At 28.5% G+C, this 24889-nt stretch overlaps 2 protein-coding genes and 1 pseudogene across 2 annotated transcripts; 2 read left to right on the forward strand and 1 right to left on the reverse strand.

The window, feature by feature from the left end:
- The first annotated feature begins 6468 nt into the window (after positions 1-6468).
- LOC137818063 (secreted RxLR effector protein 161 pseudogene) lies at positions 6469-7207 on the forward strand (annotated as a pseudogene).
- A 1277-nt stretch (positions 7208-8484) lies between these two features.
- Positions 8485-17048, forward strand: LOC137818657 (GDSL esterase/lipase 5). Its single transcript, XM_090296440.1, has 6 exons — positions 8485-8860; positions 10746-10886; positions 11032-11153; positions 13380-13610; positions 15902-16157; positions 16659-17048. Exons 1-6 carry the CDS (start codon positions 8764-8766, stop codon positions 16901-16903), a joined length of 1092 nt encoding a protein of 363 aa, XP_090152566.1. The 5' UTR covers positions 8485-8763; the 3' UTR covers positions 16904-17048.
- Positions 17049-20062: 3014 nt separating this feature from the next.
- On the reverse strand, positions 20063-22681 carry LOC137818658 (large ribosomal subunit protein mL43). The gene is made up of 4 exons (XM_068622206.2): positions 22494-22681; positions 21907-21992; positions 20979-21085; positions 20063-20481 (listed from the first exon to the last, which is right to left on the reverse strand). The coding sequence occupies exons 2-4, from the start codon at positions 21984-21986 to the stop codon at positions 20309-20311; spliced, it is 360 nt and encodes a 119-aa protein (XP_068478307.1). The 5' UTR covers positions 21987-21992; positions 22494-22681; the 3' UTR covers positions 20063-20308.
- Positions 22682-24889: the final 2208 nt, after the last annotated feature.

Below are 24889 nucleotides of genomic sequence, written 5' to 3' on the forward strand. Positions count from 1 at the left end.
AATCAATTTATTTAAAAAAAAATACTTATTTTTCCTTCTAATCTAAATTCTCACTTTCTTTCTCTTCCTTTTTTTTCCTTTTCTTTTTCACTCTTTATCAAACAAAGATTTAATAGGTCAAACGAAGATTTAATACATAATTCTATAGATTTAATAGATCAAACAAAGATTTAATAGATAATTGTATTTGGGATAGATTCTTGAAACCAAATTAACCGAGTAATGTATTACTTTAAAGGTATATGTTGGATAAATAAGAAAGAAAGAAAGAAATAGCATAAAGAATACATTAACCCTATAATGACGTTTGATAATAATGTTAGTAATTTTTCAGAATGGGAAAAATTGCACACTGTTTGGAATGCGTTGAATTATACGCCATGAAAGTCACGTTCAAAGTTCAAATATGACAATATTCCTTAAATAAAATCACAGTGACGTTGGAAAACATCAGAGTGACAAGAGTGATTGAATTCCCTCAACCCTTGAAAATTAAAAAAAAAAAAAAAGTGTTCAAAATAAATTGCATGTGATCCTGATCCTGACATGCTTGAAACTTATACTCATATTTTATTTATTTTTTGGTCAAACATAATTATTTAGGTTTAAATATTTTGGATGAGTGAATGGAGGCAAATTCTGCCTTCACCTCATCTTCTTCCATATCATTTTTAAATAATAAATGTAATTGTTTTTTTTAATTGATCTATTGGACCTAATAAACTGAATTTGGGATTGTGTATTAGATTTTCGGGATGACAAATCAGAGTGGGATGATAAATCAGAGTTTGTTTAAGTTTATTTTGCATAATGGTAATTCACGTGGGATAAGTGTGGGATAGGATGGACTAGTCCGCATTTTAAAATTATCATCCAAAATTTATCGTCTAAAATACAAATTTGTATTTTGCATTGTGTATTATGAAATATTGTATAATTTGAAACATAATTTTTAACTTTCAGATTCTATAATTTTAGAAGTATTTTAATTTCACATTTTGAAAATTTTACTCACATTTTATTACGCATGTATCGTGGAAATAATATTATTGTGAGATTATTTACTTAATTTATCTAAATAAAAAAATTTAAATTTATTTAAAATTTATATTTTATTAATTTTTATAAAAAAGTATTTTTATGTTGGTCAACTCTTATGCGGAACGAGTCAATAAAATCAACCCCTATTCTACATCGGACGAACAATAATACTACATAGTATTTTTATTTAACAAGTTTTATTGTTGATGGAGTAACTTATTTTATTTTATGGTGGGAAACGAGTAAGTTGAGAAGTTGTGTGGATCGAAGTCATGGCTTGACGACCACAACATAATCGAATGTTCTTGAATTTCTCCATTACTCTGCATTGTTGATATATATATATACTATCGCTAATCAATTTGTGATTATTTTTTTTTTATCAGCAATAAAATAAATAAATAAATCAATTTGTGATTATCGTTGAATATTTTTTGAAATGAATAAATTCAAAACCAATCTGATTTGAGATTGTGTATCCAATCTGATTTGTGTTTTAAATTTACAAATTGGATTGATGAATTCGGTATACAATTCCGGATCTAGTTTGAGTTTTCGAATTGACTAATCTACTATTCATTTAAAAAAAGAAGGGTATATTTGATATTTAATAATTATATGGAAGTGCAAGAAGAAACAATGGAGGTGCAAGGAGAATTTGTCGGGAATGAACATAAGAAATGAGCTTATCTTAGTTGGATCAGATTTGTAATTGGGCTTATGAGGCCTTTTTAGATAATTTTCATGAATATTCATAGCTTATGAAACTAAATCGAAAATAAATATTTTTTTAGCATTTTCTTTAGAAAATAAAAATAATAATATTCTTAAGAAAGTTCAACGAATATATCTACCAACTCAAGATAAAATATTTTCAAACATTAAAGAGGTGAACATAAACGGAAAAAGGCTATCTAATTTTGAAGAACCCATGCCATGAATTAGAGTGATTTTCTTAAGAGATTCACCACTTCAGCATAACGAACAAAAACCATCCCTTAAATAAAAAATAGTATTTTTTTTATCATAGGTTATATATATATATGATACAATATTAATATTAAATTATTTTTAAATTTATAAAATAAATATTATTTGTTTACCTTAAAAGAAACCCACAAAATAAAAAGTGATCATTGCATACTTTGAAGAGGTTAAAATAATAATTAAAAAAATCAGATTTTAAAGAAAATAAAAAGTTAAAATTTTAGAGAAATAAGTAATAGAAAAATATAAAAACTAAAATCAAAACATGTTAATTTTATGAGAATTAAAAAATATATTTAAATATACTAAAGAATGTACACCTAGTGAATTATTAGGATGCGTTTAACAATTAGTTATAACCTAGTTCGAATATTTGTAGAAAAAATTAACCCCTTTCGAAGGTGAACAGATAATTTTTAATCCAAGCCTTACTTAATAAATATACTTGTTTATATAATATTTTTATTTTATAAAAAATAGTATACTTTTAAGTAGTGGTATTTTTATTTTTAATTAATTTAAATAGTAAATTAATCATAAATTAAAAACATACAATTTGTTGAAGACATTTTACCTGCGCATCTATACATTTTTTTTTTCACTTTAAAATTAAAATAATGATGTTATTTTGGATGCATATTATTACAAATTTAGTCATAAAGCATTTTTTTTTTCTTAGTCAAAGATTTTTTGTTGTCTTTCAGGCACTGAATCTGAATTTCGATGTTATTTTTACTTTCATCTTACTTTAATACTTGAAAAAAAAATCATTTTTGAATTCGAGTTGGAATTTTTTAAAACTCTACAAACAAAAATAATTGGAAATTGGTTTCAGAAACGTAACTTCCGTAGTTGACTTAAAAAGAAATATAAAATTTCCACATTAGTTGTGAATAAAATATCTTGCATATAATATTGATTAAATTTTAAAATCAATCTTCTATATCACTTGTGAATTGAGATATACATAATAAGAGGACATTGTTGACCAAAATTGATGCACGAAGTTTTTTTAATAAAATAATATTATTTAATATTTATCCTAAATCTCACTTGCATAATACTAATTGACCCACTCAAATTTTTCCATACTGAGATATATAATCCAATAATAATTTCTCAAAGTCTTTTTTACATCATTATTTTTTTCAAGTTTTTTCGTTATATTTTTTAAAAATAAAGTGATTATAAAACTTGCATTATTTTATTTATAATAAAAATTATGTGCATAATATCAATCAAAATTCTATTCAGTACTATAAATTATAACTACTAAAACTATAATTACAATGTAAAAAACAAAATTTATAAACTTGACAATAAATGAGTAACTAGTGGAGATTAATTCAACATTGATAACAAAAGCTCATGTAATATGCATGCCAAATAATTAACAAAAAAATATCACTATTTATGTTTAACATGGTTCCACTACCATTAATATAATATAATTTATTTCCCATTTTTACACTAATGTTAAGATAAAAGAAAAAAAACTTATTGAAATTAAAATTTAATTATAAATATCTCTTATAATTAATATTATCACTATTATATTTTATTATTTTAGAAAATGTATATTTTATATAAATGTCGTCACCACTGATATCATAGTAGTTAGTTTTCTTTATTATATACTATCGTTAATAATCTTTATTAATTTGTGGGTCCTAAGTATGAGTGTTTTATTAATTTAAAACAATTATAAGTATGTGAATATATATATAAAATTTTAAAAAATTATATTACACTTATTCATATTTGTTTCTATTTAATTGGAATTTTTTTTTGTTAAAATTAGGATAACTTGAGAAAAATAATAAAATTCTCATGTTAGACATCATTATACATTTCGACTAAACTCATAAAATTTGACATTTCGACTAAACTCATAAAATTTGACATTTCGACTAAACTCATACCTTAAGTATCAACAATCATCTGTCACTATATGAAAAAAAAATTATTAAAGAAAAAAAAAAGGAAATACAAGTAAATATGGAAGACTAAACCAAAATCCATAAATGTTATTTTGTGGGTTTTAAATTTAGAAGTTAATGGAAAATAAAAGAATGAGAGTTTGGATAGATGAAAGACCAAGAGTTATGGGTGAGATTTTATTATGTTGTTAGTGGGGTTTTAAGGCCATAATGAGATTTTATTATTTTCTATTTTAGAAGAGCGTGCTAATACCTATATACAGGGTGCTCTCTCAGTTGTAAGATGTATCACAAAAAAGAAATACAATAGAGAAAGAGAATAAGAGGGATTCTTTAGAGAGAACAAAATGTGTGTTAACTTTGGCATTTGATTGTTTTTACAATTTGGTATCAAGAGTCAATGGTAAATGTGACGGGTCAAATATCGTTACCACGGTTAATGAAAGCGACCTGATATGATAACTGAAGCATTCAAATGAAATCCCTTTTATGATGAATTGATGGTTGTGGTTGCTTAATTTTTATTTTTATTATATCATAAAAGAGCATGAAGATGATTGAGACATTCATTTGTTTGTGTTAATTAGTAACCCAGGGCCAAATAGCCAACCTTTATTTTATTAGAATTTAAATTTTTATATATCCCTTTGAGTCAATAATTTTTTGTTATTATTTCACCCTAACCTTTGATGATATATTTTCCTACCCTTTAGCATGTTTAAAGAAGGAGAACATAGGTGCAATAAATATAGAGAAGAGAATAGTGGTTTTAATTTTGAAAGCTCAAAAAGTTGAAAATAGGAAGAATCTATTCTTATTAATTAAAAAAAAAACAAATCTTGATCATTAAAAGATAGAAAGAAAATGAGGAAAAGTGTGAACTCGAAAGAAAATGGTGATTAAATAACATATATGTTTTCTATAATTTGATTGTATGTATGTTCTTCTTCTTTAATATGTGCATTTTGTTATCTGAAAAAAAAATATTTTTTTGGAAGTTCAACCTCGTTACAACACTGGAAAAGACCTCAAGATTCATGTTTCTAATATGTTTGTGATTTGAAGATGAAATGAAAAGTAACTGTGGTTTATTATGATTCAGTGAAAATAAAGAGAAACACTTACCTGTGAGCATATAAGAAGAAATTCCTTGATGAATTGTCATTTATTTGTTTTGATTTGATCCTGAAAGTTGATTGTGTCTATATTTTTCTATATTTGAATTTGAAAGCATCATAAGTTTTTCTAATCTGATATGTTGTTTAGTGAACTAAGTGTTTTGCTATTTAAAATCAAATATATTCATTTACTTTGCTTGAGGACAAACAAGACTCTAAGTTGGGGAGAGTGATAAGTGCCTAATTTTCATAATATTTTATATTAAAATAAAGGCACTTATGAGTATTAATTGTTAATTTACATATAAAATAATTGCCAAATTGAGAGGAAAACACCATTGAGTGAATTGTAACCAATTGGGAGAATGGAAATGTGCTAGAAGTATGCGTGGCTAATTCTACTCTTTGGGTGTTCTTCTTGATTGATTATTGGTATTGTTGTTTTGTTTTTAAATATTTGTGACATGTTTGAGGATCTTAAATCTGACTAGGAAGTATTTTTAGAGTTTTTACCTAAACAACAATACTTAAATAATTTTAGTAGTGTTAGAAATAGACTTGAAATGTTAATTGCTATTAACGTCTGAGCTTGATCCTAAGTTGTTCTTATAAATATGCGAAAGATCGATATTTAGGGAACATTTTTAAAAAATTTATATGCGAGGAATCGATATAATACTACAAAAAAAAACATGAAATAGAAACCAATTTTAGAGACAAAAAATAATTAGTTGTTATAGTAACTAAATTAGAGACCATTTTAGAAACTAAAAAAAAATTGGTTTCTAAATTAGTTTCTATTATTGTTAAATGGTTTCTAAATTGGTATCTAATTATCTACTAAGGTTTTAACTACCAATTATTTAGTTTTTAAATTTGGTAGCAAAAACCTTGGTTGTTAATTAGATACCAATTTAAAAACCATTTAACAATAATAGAAACTAATTTAGAAACCAAAAATTTTGTAGTCTCTATAATGGTCTCTAATTTAGTCACTATAGCAACTAATTATTTTTTGTATCTAAAATTGGTTTCTATTTCATGATTTTCTTGTAGTGTAAATGACTTTTATACGGACATCAATTTCAATCAAAGAGCATAATGTTAACATGCTAATCAAAATACATAAGAGTGAAATTGATGAAACTTAATCCTTATTTTCCAATTTAAGCAATTACTCTTTGATTTGTTTTCTTGTTAATTCTTGCCATTATAACAATCTTCAAACCAACTTTTTATTGTTCTGTTTTATATTTAGCGAATATTGTACTTGAATAGTCAATTGTTCCTTGTGGGATCGATATCTGTTCTTAGGGACAAATTATTACTTCGGAAAACGCGATGCACTTGTCGTAGAAAGTCATCAACAACCACCTAAGTACATGAAAATTGGAGAAGAGAAGAAGGTGCTAAAATTGAAGAAGGCACTTCGGGTTGAAGCAAGCACCGCGGGCATGGAATACTCGTATCAATACATATTTCAAGGAGAACGGGTTCAAGCAATGTCCTTACAAGCATGCTTTTTACGCAAAGAAGAGTGGAGGTAACATGATATTTGTTGCTTTTTATGTTAATGATCTCATTTTTATGGGTAACAATAAGGAGGGTATTTTTGTATCACAGGAGACATATGCAAAAGAGATTTTGAAGAAGTATAAGATGGCAAATTGCAACCCAGTATCAATGGAACCAGGTGCAAAACTCTCGAAGTTTGATGGAGGAGAACGTGTTGATGTGAGGAAATACCAGAGTTTGGTAGGAAGCCTCTGCTATCTCACATGCACAAGGTCATACCTTTCATTAAGTGTCGGCATTATAAATCGATTCATGGAGGAGCCAGTTAACTCACATTGGAAGGCGTTGAAACGAGTCTTACAGTACATCCAAGGTACTGTATCACTCGACTTGTTCTACTCGAAAGCAGAAGACAACAAGTTGATTGATTACTCTGACAACGATTGGCGTGGAGACATAGATGATCAGAAAAGTACATCGGGATATGTATTCTTTATGGGCAAGACAACATTTTCTTGGCTTTCAAAGAAGCAACCGATCGTGACGCTATCGATGTGTGAAGTTGAATATGTGGCAGCATCTTGGTGTGTATGTCATGCGATATGACTTAGAAACTTGTTGAGCAAGATGGAGCTAAAGCAACTAGGTGCAACCATGATTCAAGTTGACAACAAATCAACAATTGAGTTAGCAAAGAACCCGACGAACCATGAAAGAAGCAAACAGATCCACGTTTGTTTTCACTTTATTCGTAATCATGTGAAGAAAGGAAGTGTGAAATTGGTACATGTGATAAGTCACGATCAAGTTACATATATCTTCACAAAATCGCTACCAAAAGTACTTTTCAAAAGATACAAGAAGATGATTGACATGATGAATGATAGAAACATTTAAGTTTATGGAAAAGTTTTGTGGAATAAACTTTAAATGCTATTTTGTGGTTTTTAAATTTAAAAGTTAATAAAAAATAAAATAATGAGAGTTTGAATAGATGAAAGACTAAAAATTATGAGTGAGATTTTATTATGTTGTTAGTGAAGTTTTAAGGTGATAATAAAATTTTATTATTTTTTATTTAAAAAATATGTAATAATGCCCATGCCTATATATAGAATGCTCTCTTATTTATAAAATATACCACATAAAGAAAGAAAAGAAATTCTTTAGAGAAAGTAGAGTGTATATTAACTTTTGGCATTTGGTTGTTTTTAGAATGTGGCATTAACATTAACATGAAGATGGTGAAGGCATTAGAGAGTGGATTTGACATGTTGTATAATAATGTTAGCTAAGAAATGATTGAGCATCTCTGAAGAGTTAGAGTCCAAGAAGGTGGCGCCACCTTCATCATGGATGCACCATTTTTGTCAGAAATGTAAGACACTGATGTGACAATATAGCAATGCCACTGCCATCAAACACTCACTCTCTCCATCTAATATACAAATTTTAATCATTCCAACTTTCTATCTACTCTCCAAATAAAATAAATATAATGTGTTTTTATTAGAAATTTCATGAATCAATAAAATAAAAATATTTTATAATATATAAATAAATATAAATTTTATTGAATAAACAAGTTTTATAAAATTAAGTTAGATGATAAGAATTTAAGAAAAAATTACAATAAAACAAATTGTTTCTAATTAATGGTAGTGATATATACAGTTAAATTTGAGTTATTTAAAGTCTACTATAATTAGAACTATCGAACCAATATTCTCTGCGGAGGATTTAGTGTTTCTTTCATTTTAGTTTTAATTTTAAATTTTATAAAAAATTTACAATTTAAAGAAAAAATGATTCTATTTAAATAAGAAGACGTTTTGAATTTTCATTTAAAGTGATAATGGAATAAGCAAGATGTTTTTTATTTGCCGGCTTACAAGGAATGGATTTGAATCTGGAATTTGTGTGCAAGTGGAAACTTCATATTATGTCTCTCATTTTGATAACATCATCAAGATACGTTGACCAAGCCAAATCCAACAACATGTACACATAAAATAGTTGTTTACACTAAGAAAAAGATTTCAAGTTATGTTTGTTCTCTACCAAAAATCATTGTCCTTTCAGTGTTGGATCAAGTCATCATAGTTATATATATACTTGTCAACCATGAAACATCAGAGATTGCAACAGATTCTGTGAAGAAGATGAAGTTCACTGTGTTCTTCCTCATCTTCTTCTTCTTTGCTTCTGTGTCTCATATCCATGGAAGCATGAAACATGCTCCCCTCTTCATTTTTGGTGATTCTTGTTGGGAAAAACGGGTAATTTTCCCACTAAAACAAAACCCTAACAGAGCTACCCGACAAATAATATTGAATAAATAAAGCAGAATAATAAAAGAGATAAAGAGGAAAAACACACCCGAAAATTGTTAACGGAGTTCGGCCTATTTAGCCTAATCTCCGAGCACAGCAAAAACAACTCCCTTTTATTATTATGAGAGAAGATATTACAAATTGGGATATTTAACAGTGAAGGAGGGGATGTTAATATATAACCCTCAAACCTCCTTCCCAAACAATGAACCCACCGATGTGGGACTTGGGATTAAGCCAAAATCAACAAATCTCCACCTTGGCTTAATTTCAAGTCCCACCTAAAACAAATCTTCTCAAAACATAACAAAAACAAAACTTTACAGTGCTTCAAATTTGCGCCTCTGGGCGCCAACTTCAAATGTGCAAAATATTAACCAAGTCTAAACAATGTTCAAACTTGGCCCTTGTAACCACCTTGGTGAGCATATCTGCAGGATTCTCCGTAGTGTGAATCTTCTGGAGAACAATCTCCTCTTCTTCGAGAATCTCACGCACAAAGTGATAACGAACATCAATGTGCTTCGTCCGTGCATGAAAGACTTGATTCTTTGCTAAATGAATAGCACTCTGACTGTCAGAATATAACTCAAGTTGTTTCTGACCAACTCCCAAGTCTTTAAGCAACCCATGAAGCCAAATTGCTTCTTTCACAGCCTCTGTAATCGCCATATACTCTGCCTCTGTCGTAGACAAAGCCACCGTAGACTGCAAGGTAGACTTCCAACTAACTGGCGCTTTTGCTAAAGTGAACAAATAGCCAGTTGTAGACCGTCGCTTATCCAAATCACCTGCATAATCAGAATCACAATATCCAACTATGCATTGACCAAGTGATTCATCTTGCTCAAATGCCAATCCAACATCTAAGGTATTTTGGAGGTACCGTAGAATCCATCTCACAGCTTGCCAATGACCCTTGCCCGGATCATGCATGTACCTGCTAACAACACTCACAGCCTGTGAAATATCTGGTCTTGTACACACCATTGCATACATCAAGCTTCCAACTGCATTTGCATATGGGACTTTCGCCATGTATTCTCGTTCTTCATCAGTCGTCGGAGATAAACGACTACTCAATTTCAAATGAGGAGCAAGTGGGGTACTTACAGGTTTTGTATCTTCGTGTATACCAAAACGTTGTAGTACCTTCTGCAAATACTGCTTCTGTGACAGCCAAAGTTTTCCCCTCTCTCTGTCCCTCTTTATCTCCATGCCGAGAATCTTCTTGGCTTCCCCCAAATCCTTCATCTCGAACTCTTTACTCAACTGAGCCTTTAACCTATCAATCTCAACTTGGCTCTTTGTTGCAATCAGCATATCATCAACATATAAGAGTAAGTAAATGTAGGAACCATCTTCAAGTCTGCGCAAATACACACATTGATCATATTTGCTTCTCTTGTACTTCTGATCCTTCATGAACTTATCAAATCGTTTGTACCACTGTCTCGGAGATTGTTTCAGTCCGTACAACGATTTGCTAAGTTTACAAACCCAATCTTCTTTACCATCAACCTTGTACCCTTCTGGTTGAGTCATATAGATTTCCTCATTCAAATCACCGTGTAGGAACGCGGTCTTTACATCAAGTTGAGCAAGCTCCAAATTCAACTGTGCTACCAAGGCCAACAAAATTCGAATGGAGGAATGTTTAACAACTGGAGAAAATACCTCATTATAATCAATTCCCTCCCTCTGAGCAAAGCCTTTAGCAACCAACCTTGCCTTGTAGCGAACATCTTCTTTATTAGGAAATCCTTCTTTCTTTGCAAATACCCATTTGCACCCAATTGCCTTCTTCAACAATTCTTTCTTAGATGCTGGCAACAACAATTACATCAACACTACAGCACTTGACCAAGCAAACTTCTGGCCCTATGGGGAAACATACTTCAAGTTCCCAACAGGGAGATTCTGTGATGGACGGCTGATATCAGATTTCATAGGTAAGATTTGGAGATCTCATGCTTCTTGTCTTGTTGCTAGTGAGAATCCAATTTGGTTGAACAACCATATTTTGTTGTCCCCCATTAGAATAATACTATCTAATTATCTTATTCATCATCATCTTCATCATCAATGTTTTTGTAGCTGAATATGCAAACCTGGCACTGGTTCCACCATATTTAGAACCTGGCAATAGGAAATACTATGGAGGAGTGAATTTTGCATCTGGTGGAGCTGGTGCTCTTGTTGAAACTTTTGAAGGGTCGGTGAGTCAAATTCATATACCCTATTTGCTTTACCATTAATGCTACTTTTTTAAGTAAATGAAAAAGTTAGTAAACCAGTAATAAGATATAGTAATTGGTAATTAACGTGTCATGTTCATGTCAAGCATCTAGGTTGCATACCTAGGTAACACATGGGATAGCACTATCATTAGGTTAATTGAATAAGCAATGTTTTTGTTTTGTTTTGGTAGATTTTTTACTATAATTATTGTTCTTGTAGTTGTTTTATACTTCTGTTAAAAAATAAAATTATGAAATAAAAATTAATTTTAAAAATAAGAAATAATTAATTACTATATTAAATAAATTAGAAATTAATTTAAAAATTTTTAAAAAAAATTAGTTTTTATTATTTTAAAATGAATTTTAAATTAGTATTTAATTAGTTATTAAAAATTTTACTACCAAATTTTAAATATAAATAATTAGTAGAAAAACTTTGATAACTAATTAAATATTAATTTAAAAATCATTTAATAATAATAAAAATTAATTTAGAAATTAAAAGAGTTTTTTAGTTTTTAGAATGGTCTTTAATTTAGTCAATATAACAACTAATTATTTTTTGTCTCTAAAATTATTTTTTTTTCATAATTTTTTTTAGTGTATTAAATATTTTTTTAATTATGATTGTAGGTAAAAGAAAATTACAATTAAATAGTGTATTTATCGAAGATTACATTTGATTAAAAATAAAAATATTTAATATAGTATTAGAGATACTTAAAATTTATTATAATTTAAAAAAATTTATAATAAGAATTTGTTAGATATATTGAACAATCTAAAATATAATTTCCCATCCAAATTAATAATTTCAACGTAAACAAATATATTAAAAATCTAACATTAATTGAAGATAAAAATATTTAATAAAAATTGTATTTTAGGATATGATTTTGTGAATTTAATATTTATAAAGTAGGACTCTCACTCTAAGAGTTTAATGATATAATACTTATTATTTTCGTAAAAAAAAGTTTTACTCAAAATGATAATTTAAAAGAAAATTGGTCTACTTGAATGAAAAATCTATGAATAAAGTAGAAGAGTGATTAAAAGATGCAGTAGAGAACATGGTCGTTTTAACCTTTTTTTACTTTGCCGACACATGACATGACATGACATGATCCTAAAGAAACCCTCACCTCACGGGCCAACTATAATGACCTAGCACAAACCTTCACCTATCATTTCGTGTAAGATCAGAATCTTCTTCCATTCAAAATAAACAAAACTATGGTAATTTTGTCAAAACGTAATATTTATTTTTAAGATCAATTTTTTATTAATACAAAATATCAGTTAGAATTGGCCTTATGCTTAGTTTGGTAGATTGAAAATAGAAAATAAAGGGAGTGAAAGACAAAATAAATGAAGAGGAAAATATAAAATAATTAATAAAAAGAGAAAAAATTTAGTTGTAAAAATTAATTGGAAGAAAAATATGTTTTTATTATTAATGGTTTCATCTATTATTAATCAGAGTCATTTAAACTGTAGGAGTTAAAATAACTGTATAATGGTATTTTTTTTAATTATGTTATGTCCAGACACAACTTTTTTGTTTTTCTACACTAAACCCTAACCCTCAACAAAATTTGGAAAAAAAATACAGTTTTACTAAAGATGGTAGACTAAAATTCTAAACTTTATTGAAAGAGTAGTATTTTATTTATATACATTCACAGGAAAAACATGAAATAGAAATTAATTTTAAAATTTAAAAAAATTAATTGTTATACTAATTAAATTAGAGATCATTTTAGAAATTAAAAAAAATTATTTTTTAAATTAGTTTCTGTTATTGTTAAATGATTTCTAAATTTGTTAGAAAAACATTGATTGCTAATTAGATATCAATTTAGAAACCATTTAACAATAATAGAAACTAATTTAAAAATAAAAAAATTTTAATCTATAAAATGTCTAATTTAGTTATTATAGTAACTCATTATTTTTTGTCATTAAAAATTAGTATTTATTTCTTAATTTTCTTGTAATAGTGAATATTTGATGTTATAGGATTGTCTTAACAGAATATTTTCATACTTTATGAATAAATTTGAATTCATAGATATAAAATCCTAAAACTTTTGTTTGTTAATCACTTTTACAGGTTAAAAAATGATCCTAAAAAATTGTTTGGAATATAACAATGCCCTGAATCATGCATGACACTTTGTTTGGCATTGAAACTTTCAGGTAATACCTTTGAAAACACAAGGTAGAAACTACAAGAAAGTTGCAGGTTTTCTGAGGGTGAAGTTAGGGAGTTCTGAAGCTAAGTTACTGTTATCAAAAGCTGTGTACATGTTCAGCATTGGATCCAATGATTACCTTAGCCCCTTCTTGACAGATTCTGATGTTCTTAACTCATTCTCTCATTCAGAATATGTTGCTATGGTTGTTCGTAACATCACTTCCATTATCAAGGTACAAATTTACTCCTTTTTTTTGTTTATATTTTCTACTCAGAAAGCAAGGGAAAAGGGTTATATAGAATCTCAAAAGGTTTTCTTTGTTAATCATCTTCACAGGTTAAGATATGATCACAAAAATGAACTGATAAAAATACACTGTTTTCATTTTTTAACATCTTTTATTATATACTTTTCCCTCCTTATATCGTTAACATTTATCACTTATTTAACTACTACAACAAAATTATGAAATAAAAATCAGTTTTTAGAAACCAAAATAATTAATTATAATAGAAATTAAAATAGAGATATTTTAGAAACTAAAAAAAATTAGTTTCTAAATTAGTTTTTAATTGTTAAATAATTTTTAAATTAGCAACTAAGGTTTTAACTACCAGTTATTTAGTTTTTAAATTTGGTAGCAAAAACATTGGTTGTTAATTAGATATCAATTTAAAAACTATTTAACAATAACAAAAATTAATTTAGAAACTAATTTTTTTTTTAGTTTCTAAAATAGTCTCTAATTTAGTTACTATTACAACTAATTATTTTAGTTTCTACAAATTGATTTCTATTTCATGATTTTCTTGTAGTGTTTTTATATACATCTCTTGAAAAATTAACAGAATTTATTAATTCTATATTTAATTACTTTTTTTTTAATTTTTCATCTCAAATATTTAGTGACTTACATTCTCAAATGGATTCCTTCAATATATTATAACATTTACCTTCTTTCCTTATCTCCAATTCCCTTATATTTTTTCCTTATTTATTTGAGTTAATTATGTATATTTATATTGTAATTTCAAATTACTCTGTCTGTAATATTTGTTGAATTTTATTTGAATTTAAAAAATGCCCGTATATGTATATCTGTTATATTTCAATAAATTGGTTTTGAAAAAATGAGTAATAAACTAGTTTAAAGTTAAAAAGGGTATCTAAGTTGAAACCTGGTAATAAAAGTCAAAAAAATGAATCAATTGTTTATGAACTTTTTTTAGGGCCAACTGATAAAGTTAAATACCAACTTATAAGATAGTTAAATAAAAGTTACTTTATCAAACAACAATACTTTATTTTGGTCAAAAAAAGTTTTAAACTAGTCAAATTAATTAAAATAAAAAGTCTTATTTATCTTATCTTACGTACTTTATATATAATTTAGTCAAAAATAAGAGACAACGTGACAAGCACGACATTTGACTGTAAATTATATACAATATAACTATATTATAAATATGCCCATAAAAGTGATTTTTAAATAAATATATATTTCAACAACAAAGTTAGAGTTAATTGTCAAGGATAAATGCACATGCAGCTGGAAATTCTGTCTGCTTTCTCTTATAGATGTTTTCTTAGGGCTCAATCAAACTTTAATATAAAATCTGTTTAATTTAATAAAAATAAATTATTTAAACTATATCATTAGTTTAATTTATTTCTCAAAATTCTTGATTGATGCAAAATTACTTATCAAATTCATAATTTATTTTGTTAAACATTTTGTTTTCAACCCCAAATAATAAGTTGCATTGCAATGCATGTTAACTGATAAATGAAAACATTTTAGTAAGTGAAACATTTTCGTCTGTGTGGGGCCATGCATAAAGTAAGAGACTAACATTCAAATGTTAGAAATTGTTGATTTCCCTGTCTTCTTCCTTAAACTACCCTAAGTCCTAAATGTGTCTGATAGCACTATTGAGGTAAAAAAATAGTTCATTTCCATGTCTTACATTCCCTGTGGTGTTCCACAGCTACTTCAACACAAGACAGAAGAGTCCAAAAAAAAAATCGGATCATGTATTATTGAATGTATTAGTTGATGATTTTTGTAATGTATTTTTTAGTTATATATTATGAAATGTCGTAATAATCGAATGTATTTCTCAAGTTTATTTGATTTAGAGTTATCTAACATTGTATAACATTGTATAAGAGTGTACAGTTATTTATAAAATAATTGTAGGATCTAATTTTTAAGTTTCTAAAGATTATACTATTAGAATAAAAGCTTATTGAAATTCTTAAATCTTATGAATTATAACAATGAGTTACACAATTATCACTACGGTTTCATCAGAAGGATAACCTTCATTTATAAATCTTTGTTTAACAAATGTTTAGTGTATATATTTTGAGTTTATACTAGTGGAATAATAATGACATGTCTAAACTAAAAAATAAACCATGAACCCTGAGCTTGTTATTCATATTAAAACATCAAATATAAGTAGAATTTACTAATCTATAGTAATAATATATGGGCTTGTTTTATAATGGTGTTTGTAGGATATATACAAGAGAGGGGCTAGAAAATTTGTGTTCATGAACTTGCCACCCTTGGGTTGTCTTCCAGGCACTAGAATAATTCATGCAGAAGAAAATGGTAAATGCTTACAACAACTTTCAGCCCTTGCAAGTTTACACAATAGAGTTCTGCATGTGGTTCTCTTGCAATTGGAGAAGCAATTAAAGGGCTTCAAATTTGCACTATATGATTTCAGCACTGATCTCACTCAAATGATCAACCATCCCTTCAAATATGGTATGTCTTCAACAGTGAAATTCGTAATTAGTAATTTTTTTTATCAGTAAATAAATAAATATGAATCACTCCGAGAATGGTTCAACCCTTATACAAAACAATAACACATTTTCTTGAGAACCAAACAAAAAAACCAAAAAGTCCTAACAACAGTTGGAAGCACACCAGTCAACATCCAACCAAAGAAAGCAAAACCGAAGAACAACTCTAAATGTGATACTGGCAAACCAAAGAATCAATACACCAATCAGAATAAAAAAAAACAAACTGAAAGTACCTTAGAGGCAACCTAAGACCAAACCTTTAATTGAATAAGCATAAAGACTTCTCAAAATCCACCACTTCTCCTTTAAAAATTACCTTATTCCCGAATCTAAACCCTAAACCCTAAACCAGCTGTCAAAATAGTTCCCAAAACCTAAATCTTAATTAGAAGTGATTTTGCAAAACAACAAAAGGAAAGTGTGGCTATATATATATATATGTACATGAATTATGCAGGTTTAAAGGAGGGAAAATCTGCATGTTGTGGAAGTGGAGCATTTAGAGGAGAATATAGCTGTGGAGGGAAAAGAGGGCAGAAGGAATTTGAACTGTGTAAGAAACCCAATGAGTATTTATTTTGGGACTCTTATCATCTCACAGAAAGTGCTTACAAGAACTTGGCAGATCGTATCTGGGGTTTTACCAACAGCTCTTACAATATAGGGCCTTACACTGTCAGAGATCTCTTTCAACTTCCATGATTTCTTTCATGCTTCATTGCTTTTGCTGTATTGCAACAAAGATGAAAAATCTTGACCATATTATATCTTCATTGTGTTAACAAAGTGTATGCATAACTTTGGTGTAATAAGGTTTATATATGAAATTGATGACACATTATATTTATTAGCAGTATATGTTACATTCAAATAATATAATTTTAAAAAAACTGAAAAATAATTAATTTTGTATGCATACTCTTAAAAGGGTTATGAAAAATCTGAAAGGCACCTCCCAACCTCAAAGGCTCTAACATAAGACAGAGCAACACATGGATTTTTATGGGTTAAGAACAAAAGTGTTTCTTCCTACACCTCTATAGGTTCTTCTATCACCCCACATAAAACATGAAAATACCTTATATCCTTCTTGTGTCATTTTCATAGAATAGCTTCCGAATTATGTAATCCGGATACGCATTTGAAAAAAGACTTCCGAATTACATAATCCATAAGCTAAAATAAACTTACAGATTATGTAATCCAGAAACTAATCATGTATAGATTATGTAATCCAGAAGCTAATTACGAATTTGAAAAAAGACTTCTGGATTACATAATCCAAAATATTACAGAGAGATATTTTTTAAAATATGAAAATTTATGGAGGTGGGAGAAGAACATATGGAGGTGCAGGAAGAAACAGTCTAGGAACAATCATCTTTGGGCTGTAATAGTTTGGGCAAGGAAAATTCTTCCTGCACCCCCTGGCTTCCTCGTAAACATCAATGGGGTGACGTAGAGATGATTTTACCCTTAATGAAAAAATAAATAAACTCTTTTCAGCACCCCTTCATCTTTTTACTTTCTCAACCACAATAGTCCCTCCTTAGATAGATGCACACCATCTTCCCTTACGTGATTCGTTCTTGTGTTGGAAACCACCATCACACCCCCTTTATCGATAAAAAAAAAAAAAAAATTACACCCTATGGTCTATCTAATATAACCACATTTGTTGGAGATTTTACATTGACTAAAGATAAAAACATTTCATAATATATAAGTGGTTACAAACTTTATTTATAAGTTAATTTTATAAGATTAGTAAAATTTGGTTCACTTCTTAATATGAATTCATCTTAATATGAATTCAGAGTCATTTACAGTTTATCATAACAAGAATTTGTTAGTTTTATAAGACCATTCATTGTCGAACTACACATATAGTCTCACTCATAAATTGACATGACTAATTTTATAAGGTTAAGTTAAATTTAAACTACATAGCAATAGCCACATGACTTGGCTTAATTATGATGAACTTATATTTTTAACTCTTAATTGAGTGTTAGCTGGCTAGTCATATATCAAAAATTGCAAGTATTATACTGTCATCAATTAATAATATTGAATCCACCATATTTGTGTATTTGATTTTATAATTATCAAAGTTTAATATGAAAAAAAAAGTGATAAAATGATATACTTTACTTCAATAAGGTAAATGATAAGATGCTTTTGTATCTCATCTTCTCTATTTTTCTTCCCTATATTATAGGTCATAGGTGATAAGATTCATTCCAATTACTTGGATGTTATAGGTGATTGACCTCAAGGACTGTAATTTACCCGAGTTAACAAGCTATTGAGGCAGAAACTTGGAGAACAGAAAGGCAAGAAACTTCGTTCCCACAAGTGTTTGTAATTTTAAAGAATGATATTTTATGCAGGAAATTTACAATGAAGGTGGAAGAAAATTTGGGTTTGTAAACGTTGCTCCTCTGAGGTGTTCTCCGTTTCTAAGGACATTCGTTAATGGAACAACAATAGAAGCATGTCTTAAAGAACAAGGTTCTGCACTTGCAAGGCTACAAAAATGCTCTTCCCAAATCACTTCAAAAACTAGAAAAACAACTAAGGGATTCAAATACTCAATTTTTAACTTGTATGATGCACTTCTGGAATCGATCAAGTACCCTTCAAAATATGGTATATACATGCCCTTAATTTGTGTATATATTACAGTTTTTTTCAGAAAAAGAAGCAAACTTCATATCCTTGAGAGTAGCTGCTGAACATTTGGCTAAGTTAATGTGGAATGGTAACAAAGATGTGATTGACTCTCACAATCTGAATCAGTTGTTCCACCTTTAATATCTAGCTAGATAAATTTAGTCCTTTGCAGAATAAAACTTAACTTTTGTTCACGAAACCAATAACACCTTTTTTTATAATTTTTTACTAGCTTTTAGTGGAAAAAAAACCTATACTTGCCAGAAACTCAACAATGAGACTAAGCAGTGGAGGACTATAAAGAAAATTAAGCAGGCCCAAAATTTAGTTGATGAACACTTGTTATTAGTTATAATAGGAGTAAAGTGTTGAAGAGGAGAAAACAAAGATTATTATTGTGTTGTTTTAAGAAAATCACACATACGAAACGTGTTATAACTTTAATTTTTAAAGTATCTTTAATTTAAGTATGATTATGTCAAAATTTCTAAAAAGCTAATCATTATATAATTTAAAACTTTGTTCCATCTTATAAATCTAAATTTGAATGAAAAGAAAAATAGTATTCAACAGTGGAATGGTTCATCTTTTTCTGTTAAGTTTCGTTCCTGTTTATCCAAACGAAACATTATTTCCGTTCACTTCATCCATCTTCATACAAGAGATTTTAAAGGGAAAGTAGAAACACATGGACAAACAGGTTTTTATTTTCTCTTGCATTAATTTCGGGAATTTTATGCCAAATAACATTATAACTTAAATCGCTTTTCATACAAAAAAGTATCTAGATATAAATTATTTCACTTCAAACACACACTTGTGTGCTGCTGCATATACGATTGCAAGGTCCAAAAGTAAGTTTCGTTTTGGTTGGGACTTGGGGAAATAAATTATTCACTTTGTAGAATCATTTCTCAGTTAAAGACAATATTCTTTCAACTTCAACCAAAATTCATTTTACAAAATTAAGATGATTCAAAATCAAATTTTCAATCACTTGATTCAAACGCGCTTAAAGGACAGGAATAAGCTACAAAGTTTCAACTACCAGAAGATTTATTTATTTACCACTTATTTGTTATAGTTACTCACGGCCGCTAACGTGAAAATCTTGTATCCAAAATTGGTCTTTTTTAAAAAGTAAGCATTTCTTCATTTGGCTTAATAGCCAATTGCAACACTCCGTCCACTAAAACATAGCAGAGCTTTATAGGGAACCAATAATCATCACCTTTATCATGGTTTTCTCTCTCTCGTTAGCCTCAAAAACTAACCAAAAAAACAGGTATATGAACTATTGACTGGAAATGACGCCAGATAAGATGAGAACTTACTCTCACCAGTTCACAAACTGATTAAATCACCGGAAGAGAAGGAAACTCTTGTGAAAAACACCAAGGGTAACTTTCTCATATACCTGGTTCTTCCATCTTAATATTTCACAGAAGTTGTCCACGTACCTTGCACACTAGGGTGTTTGGTTACATGTCTTGTCCTCAATTTCACTACCTTTCTGCCCAATGCATTCCTCAGCCTAGTTGCATGCAAAAGTATGTCTTCTGGATCCATATTCTTCACACATATCACTCGCTGGTTTTTGTTCTCTGCATTTCATAAGAGGATCATCAATCACAACAAAAGCATATTTCAACTACGTGGAGTACGCTACATGGATCAACAGCACCATTAGATCCTACTAATCATAGCAAAATGATAAGCCATTTAGATCTAAATTCTTCTAAATGTTGCCCTATAGTTTTTTGGTGGATTCCCTCTATCTCTAACTATTGAACTGCCTTCCATCTAATCCAATTTCCTTATTTCCCATATGCCAAACTGCAGAAGGCAAGACTATAACATCTTTTCCTCAATAGGTGCTACTCCAACTTTTTTCTCCAATACATGTTTTATTCCATCTTGTCTAGTGTATCCACTCATCCAGTGTAACAATTTCATCTTTGCAAAATTGAGCATAATTTTCTTACTGCCTTTACGCAGCCCCAATATTCAATATCCCGATCAACATTGCATAAGAGAATCGTCAATTAAACTAAGGAAAAGAAATTAGTTACACAGTTACAGGTGAGCACAACAAACTTACTGTAAAAACCCTTCAGATGAGGATGCTGGCCACGGATGAGCTCAGTGACCACCTCTAACTGAGGATTCTTCTCCTTAAGCATTGGCAACTGAGACTCCATAAATGCCCTATTCAAATATTTAAAACTAAATTAAGAATCCACTATTCGAAGCAGTAAGAAAACATGAAAATTATACGTATTCGTATCATTCTAGTTCCAATAAGATTTCAGTAATAGGGCAAAGGAGATAAGAGGGAGAAATATGGTTACAAGAAGTAGAGTAGATTCTGAACTTTTTTCTAATTTAATTGTTAAAAGGCTATTATTGGCATGAAGTTAGCAGTCACAGCCAGTACGGCAAAACAAAAAAAATAGTAAGACTAAGATATTTGTAAAAGCACCAAACAAGAAAGAACATGATTTCAGTCGCAATTCATAAAATTCTCCCTCTCAACATAGAATGTTGATGCTAAATATAAAGTTCAGTTATTAAGTTAACATGGAGGGTTTTAGACTCAAACAAACAGAATGAAAGCAAGGAATGCAAATACTTAAATTTTACTGGGAAGAAAAAAATCAAAGAACGAAGATTAAGCCTGCAGTTGGCAAAACATAACCAAATAAGATATGACATCTATTTCAAAGAACACAAGCCTGATTTGAACCTTGTTATTATTATCAGACATTTAGATGTAAATTATGCAAGCCTGCAACAAATTTCAGTTGTCAACAAATTTCAGATGGAATTTCTTATATCCATCTAGTAACAAAAAATCACATATCATTTATGAACTATTCCACTCCACTCAATCCCTTCAAAACACACAAAAATTACAACAGAGATTAACTGCAATGTTACAACTACAGGCAGAAATCCAGTAATAACATAAATATGAACTTGAGCATAAGATACATAGAATTGAAGATATAATAAAATTGTACTTGTACCTTATACCTCTGCTACTTCCACCCCAGTTACAATAACTGACAATCAGCTTCTGAAGTTGCCAAACCCCTCGCAAAGCCATGTGAACCTAAAAAGGGGTACACACAAAGGCTTCTGAGAAATATGACGTGGATGAGAGGAGCAATAAATGAAACATGAAAGATGTCTTTTGATTTGCCAATTAGTGAAACAAAAACTACATACAGATAAATCGCAATCTGCAGTGAGTGCAAGTGTGAACAAGGAAATGAGGGAAAATTAGCAGCAATTTTGCAAACCCGGGCCTTTACAAAATAAACAGCAAGAACAAATAGTTTCACCAGTGTGCAGTAGAATGAACTGCACTACATTGGATCAATGTTTAAACCCAACTCGCGCACTACACTGCATAGTTAAAATTTCAAAACTTGACAACACAATTGAACAATCCATACAACTAGCAGCAAGGAATTGGGAAAATTCGGCATTTGAAACTAATTTTCACTGAGCAATCGAATATTATTAACAAATTTCAACAAAGAGTTCAATTCCATAGATGCATCCCTTAAATCAAATAATAATCAAATCTCGTGAATGCAAATTCACTCACCACCGCACAATAGACTTCAGAAGTAGCAACAAATTCTTGCGAGTTTTCTTCTTTCGCTGCTTCACCAGTATATCAAGGGTTTTTCTTCACGTTCCTTCCTCAGCTCCAAAACGCTGCCGTCTAGAGTTTTTTTCCCTCTTTAACTTTCACAATTTCACCCATTAACTTGGTGTTAACCAATTTTGTCCATGTTATATTCTAGAAAGGAAAAAAAAAATACAATTTTAATGTATGTATGTATGTCTAGACAAATTTAGTTTTGGTTATTATATTTTTAAATTAATAAGTTATCCTCAAACTTTTTTAAAAAGGTCTTTTAATTAACTTTTTAATTTTGCAAGAGTATAAAATTATTATTAAATATTAAATTTGAGTATGAATAAAAATATTTTATTGTGAAAATTTATTTTTTAATTATAGTTATCATGAAAAAAAAATAATCTTTAAGTGTAATTATTGTGAAAAATAATTTTTAAGTATATTAGTTCTATATTTATTAATTCTAATTCTAATTTTTAAGTATAATTACTGTGAAAAAATATTTTTTGTTTAATAAAAACAAACAAAAAAATAGTTGACGTTTTGTAAATATTAAAAATAATTCGAATAATACTTAAAGGAAAAAAAATGATGTATTTTAAAATTAAAGAAACGAAAAAATGAATTAAAAAAAAATAGAAGTACTAAATCAAACTTTGAAAAGGGACTAAGTATATTTCACCAAATAATATAAAGGTAGTATATTTGTGTTTGATGTAAATTAATGTGCCATTAACAAATAATAATACTAAAAAAATAATTAAATAAAAACTAATTTTAGAAATCAAAATAATTAGTTACTAATATTCATCAAATTAAATACCATTTTATAAACTAAAAAAATCATTAGTATCTAAAATAGTTTTTATTATTAATATAAAATTATAAAATAGTTTCTAAATTCATATCTAATTATTAACTATCAAGATTTTAGCTACTAATTACTTATGTTCTAAATTAGTCTCTAGTAGTAGTTTAAAAATTAATTTATAATCTAAACTATTAGTAGCTAAAACTTTAGTAGTTAATTTAAATATCAATTTAAAAATTATTTTATAATATTTTATTAATAATAGAAACACATTAGATGTTAATAATTTTTTAGTCTTTAAATTAACATTTAATTTAGTTAATATAATAACTAATTATTTTTTATCTATCTAAATTTGATTATTATTTAATAATTTTCTTGTAATATAATCGGAGTTTTTTATTTTATAAAAGTGACATGATCATTATCATATATAGGAAACCTTACATGAATTTTCAAAACATAAACACCAAATCACCAAAAACATATACTAGCTAGAACATGATGCAAGATCAAATTCATTATTTTATTTTTATTCATCAAATCATCAAAAGAAATAATATTTTTTCCTAAAAAGGGTTGTGTTTATAACTTATAAGCATCACAAGAACATAACAAGAGAATGAATTAGCATCACAAGAAACACCCCACAATGGGATGAGTAAAAGCAACGTGGAGCACATTACACAACTCCCTTTCCCCATCTCTATATATATATATACACGTATCCTCAAAATAGTTTTTTTTTTTCATTTTCAATCATAGATATAATAACTAGGACCACATATACATGGAAGGGGCCATCTTCATGTAATCACTGCTCTTAAATTTGATGGAAAAAAGATTGATACACTCAGCCATAAATGAGTATAGAATCTTCTTCAACTATAATTGAGATAAATTAGGAGTATTAGAAAGAAAATGAAATATTATAAATAAAACAATCTGTTAAGATTAAGTTAGGTTTAAAATTTAGTTTTACAGTTTTATAAAATTAAATTAGATTTAAATTTTATTTTTTAATATTGTATTTAGAATGTGTTTACATTAACAAACTTTCATTTGTTAGTATTTCGATCAATATAGTTTCACATCGTTCAGAAATTGGTAGTGTTAAGAATAATTTATATATTTCTTATTCCAATTCATCGAGACGTCTCTTAAGAATAAAACCGGAATAAAATATCGAAAATACCTCGATGTGAAGTACTCATTTATAATTTTTGATGGATCTCAATTTACCCTAAACGGTAGGGTTTGATGAATGGTAGTTGAAAAGTATGTATGTGGTGATGGATGAATGATGAGGTTGAAGAATTGAATCCTTTTTTGTTTGTATTGAATAGCACTAACTTGTAATAATTGAATTCATAATAGTACTCTTCACTCTCATCCCAAATTCAAGAACAATACATCATCCACTACTCTACTCCTCAATTATTATTATATCAAAAGAATCAATGAAAAGCTTTGTTTTGACATGTTTCGCCCTTGTTTGCATTTCTCTTTCCACCTTCTCAATTATTGCTTCTTTCTCTGTCTTCAT

This window comes from Phaseolus vulgaris, chromosome 10 (genome assembly GCF_051622355.1).
Source record: "Phaseolus vulgaris cultivar YP4 chromosome 10, ASM5162235v1, whole genome shotgun sequence".
Classification (NCBI taxonomy): Eukaryota; Viridiplantae; Streptophyta; class Magnoliopsida; order Fabales; family Fabaceae; genus Phaseolus; species Phaseolus vulgaris.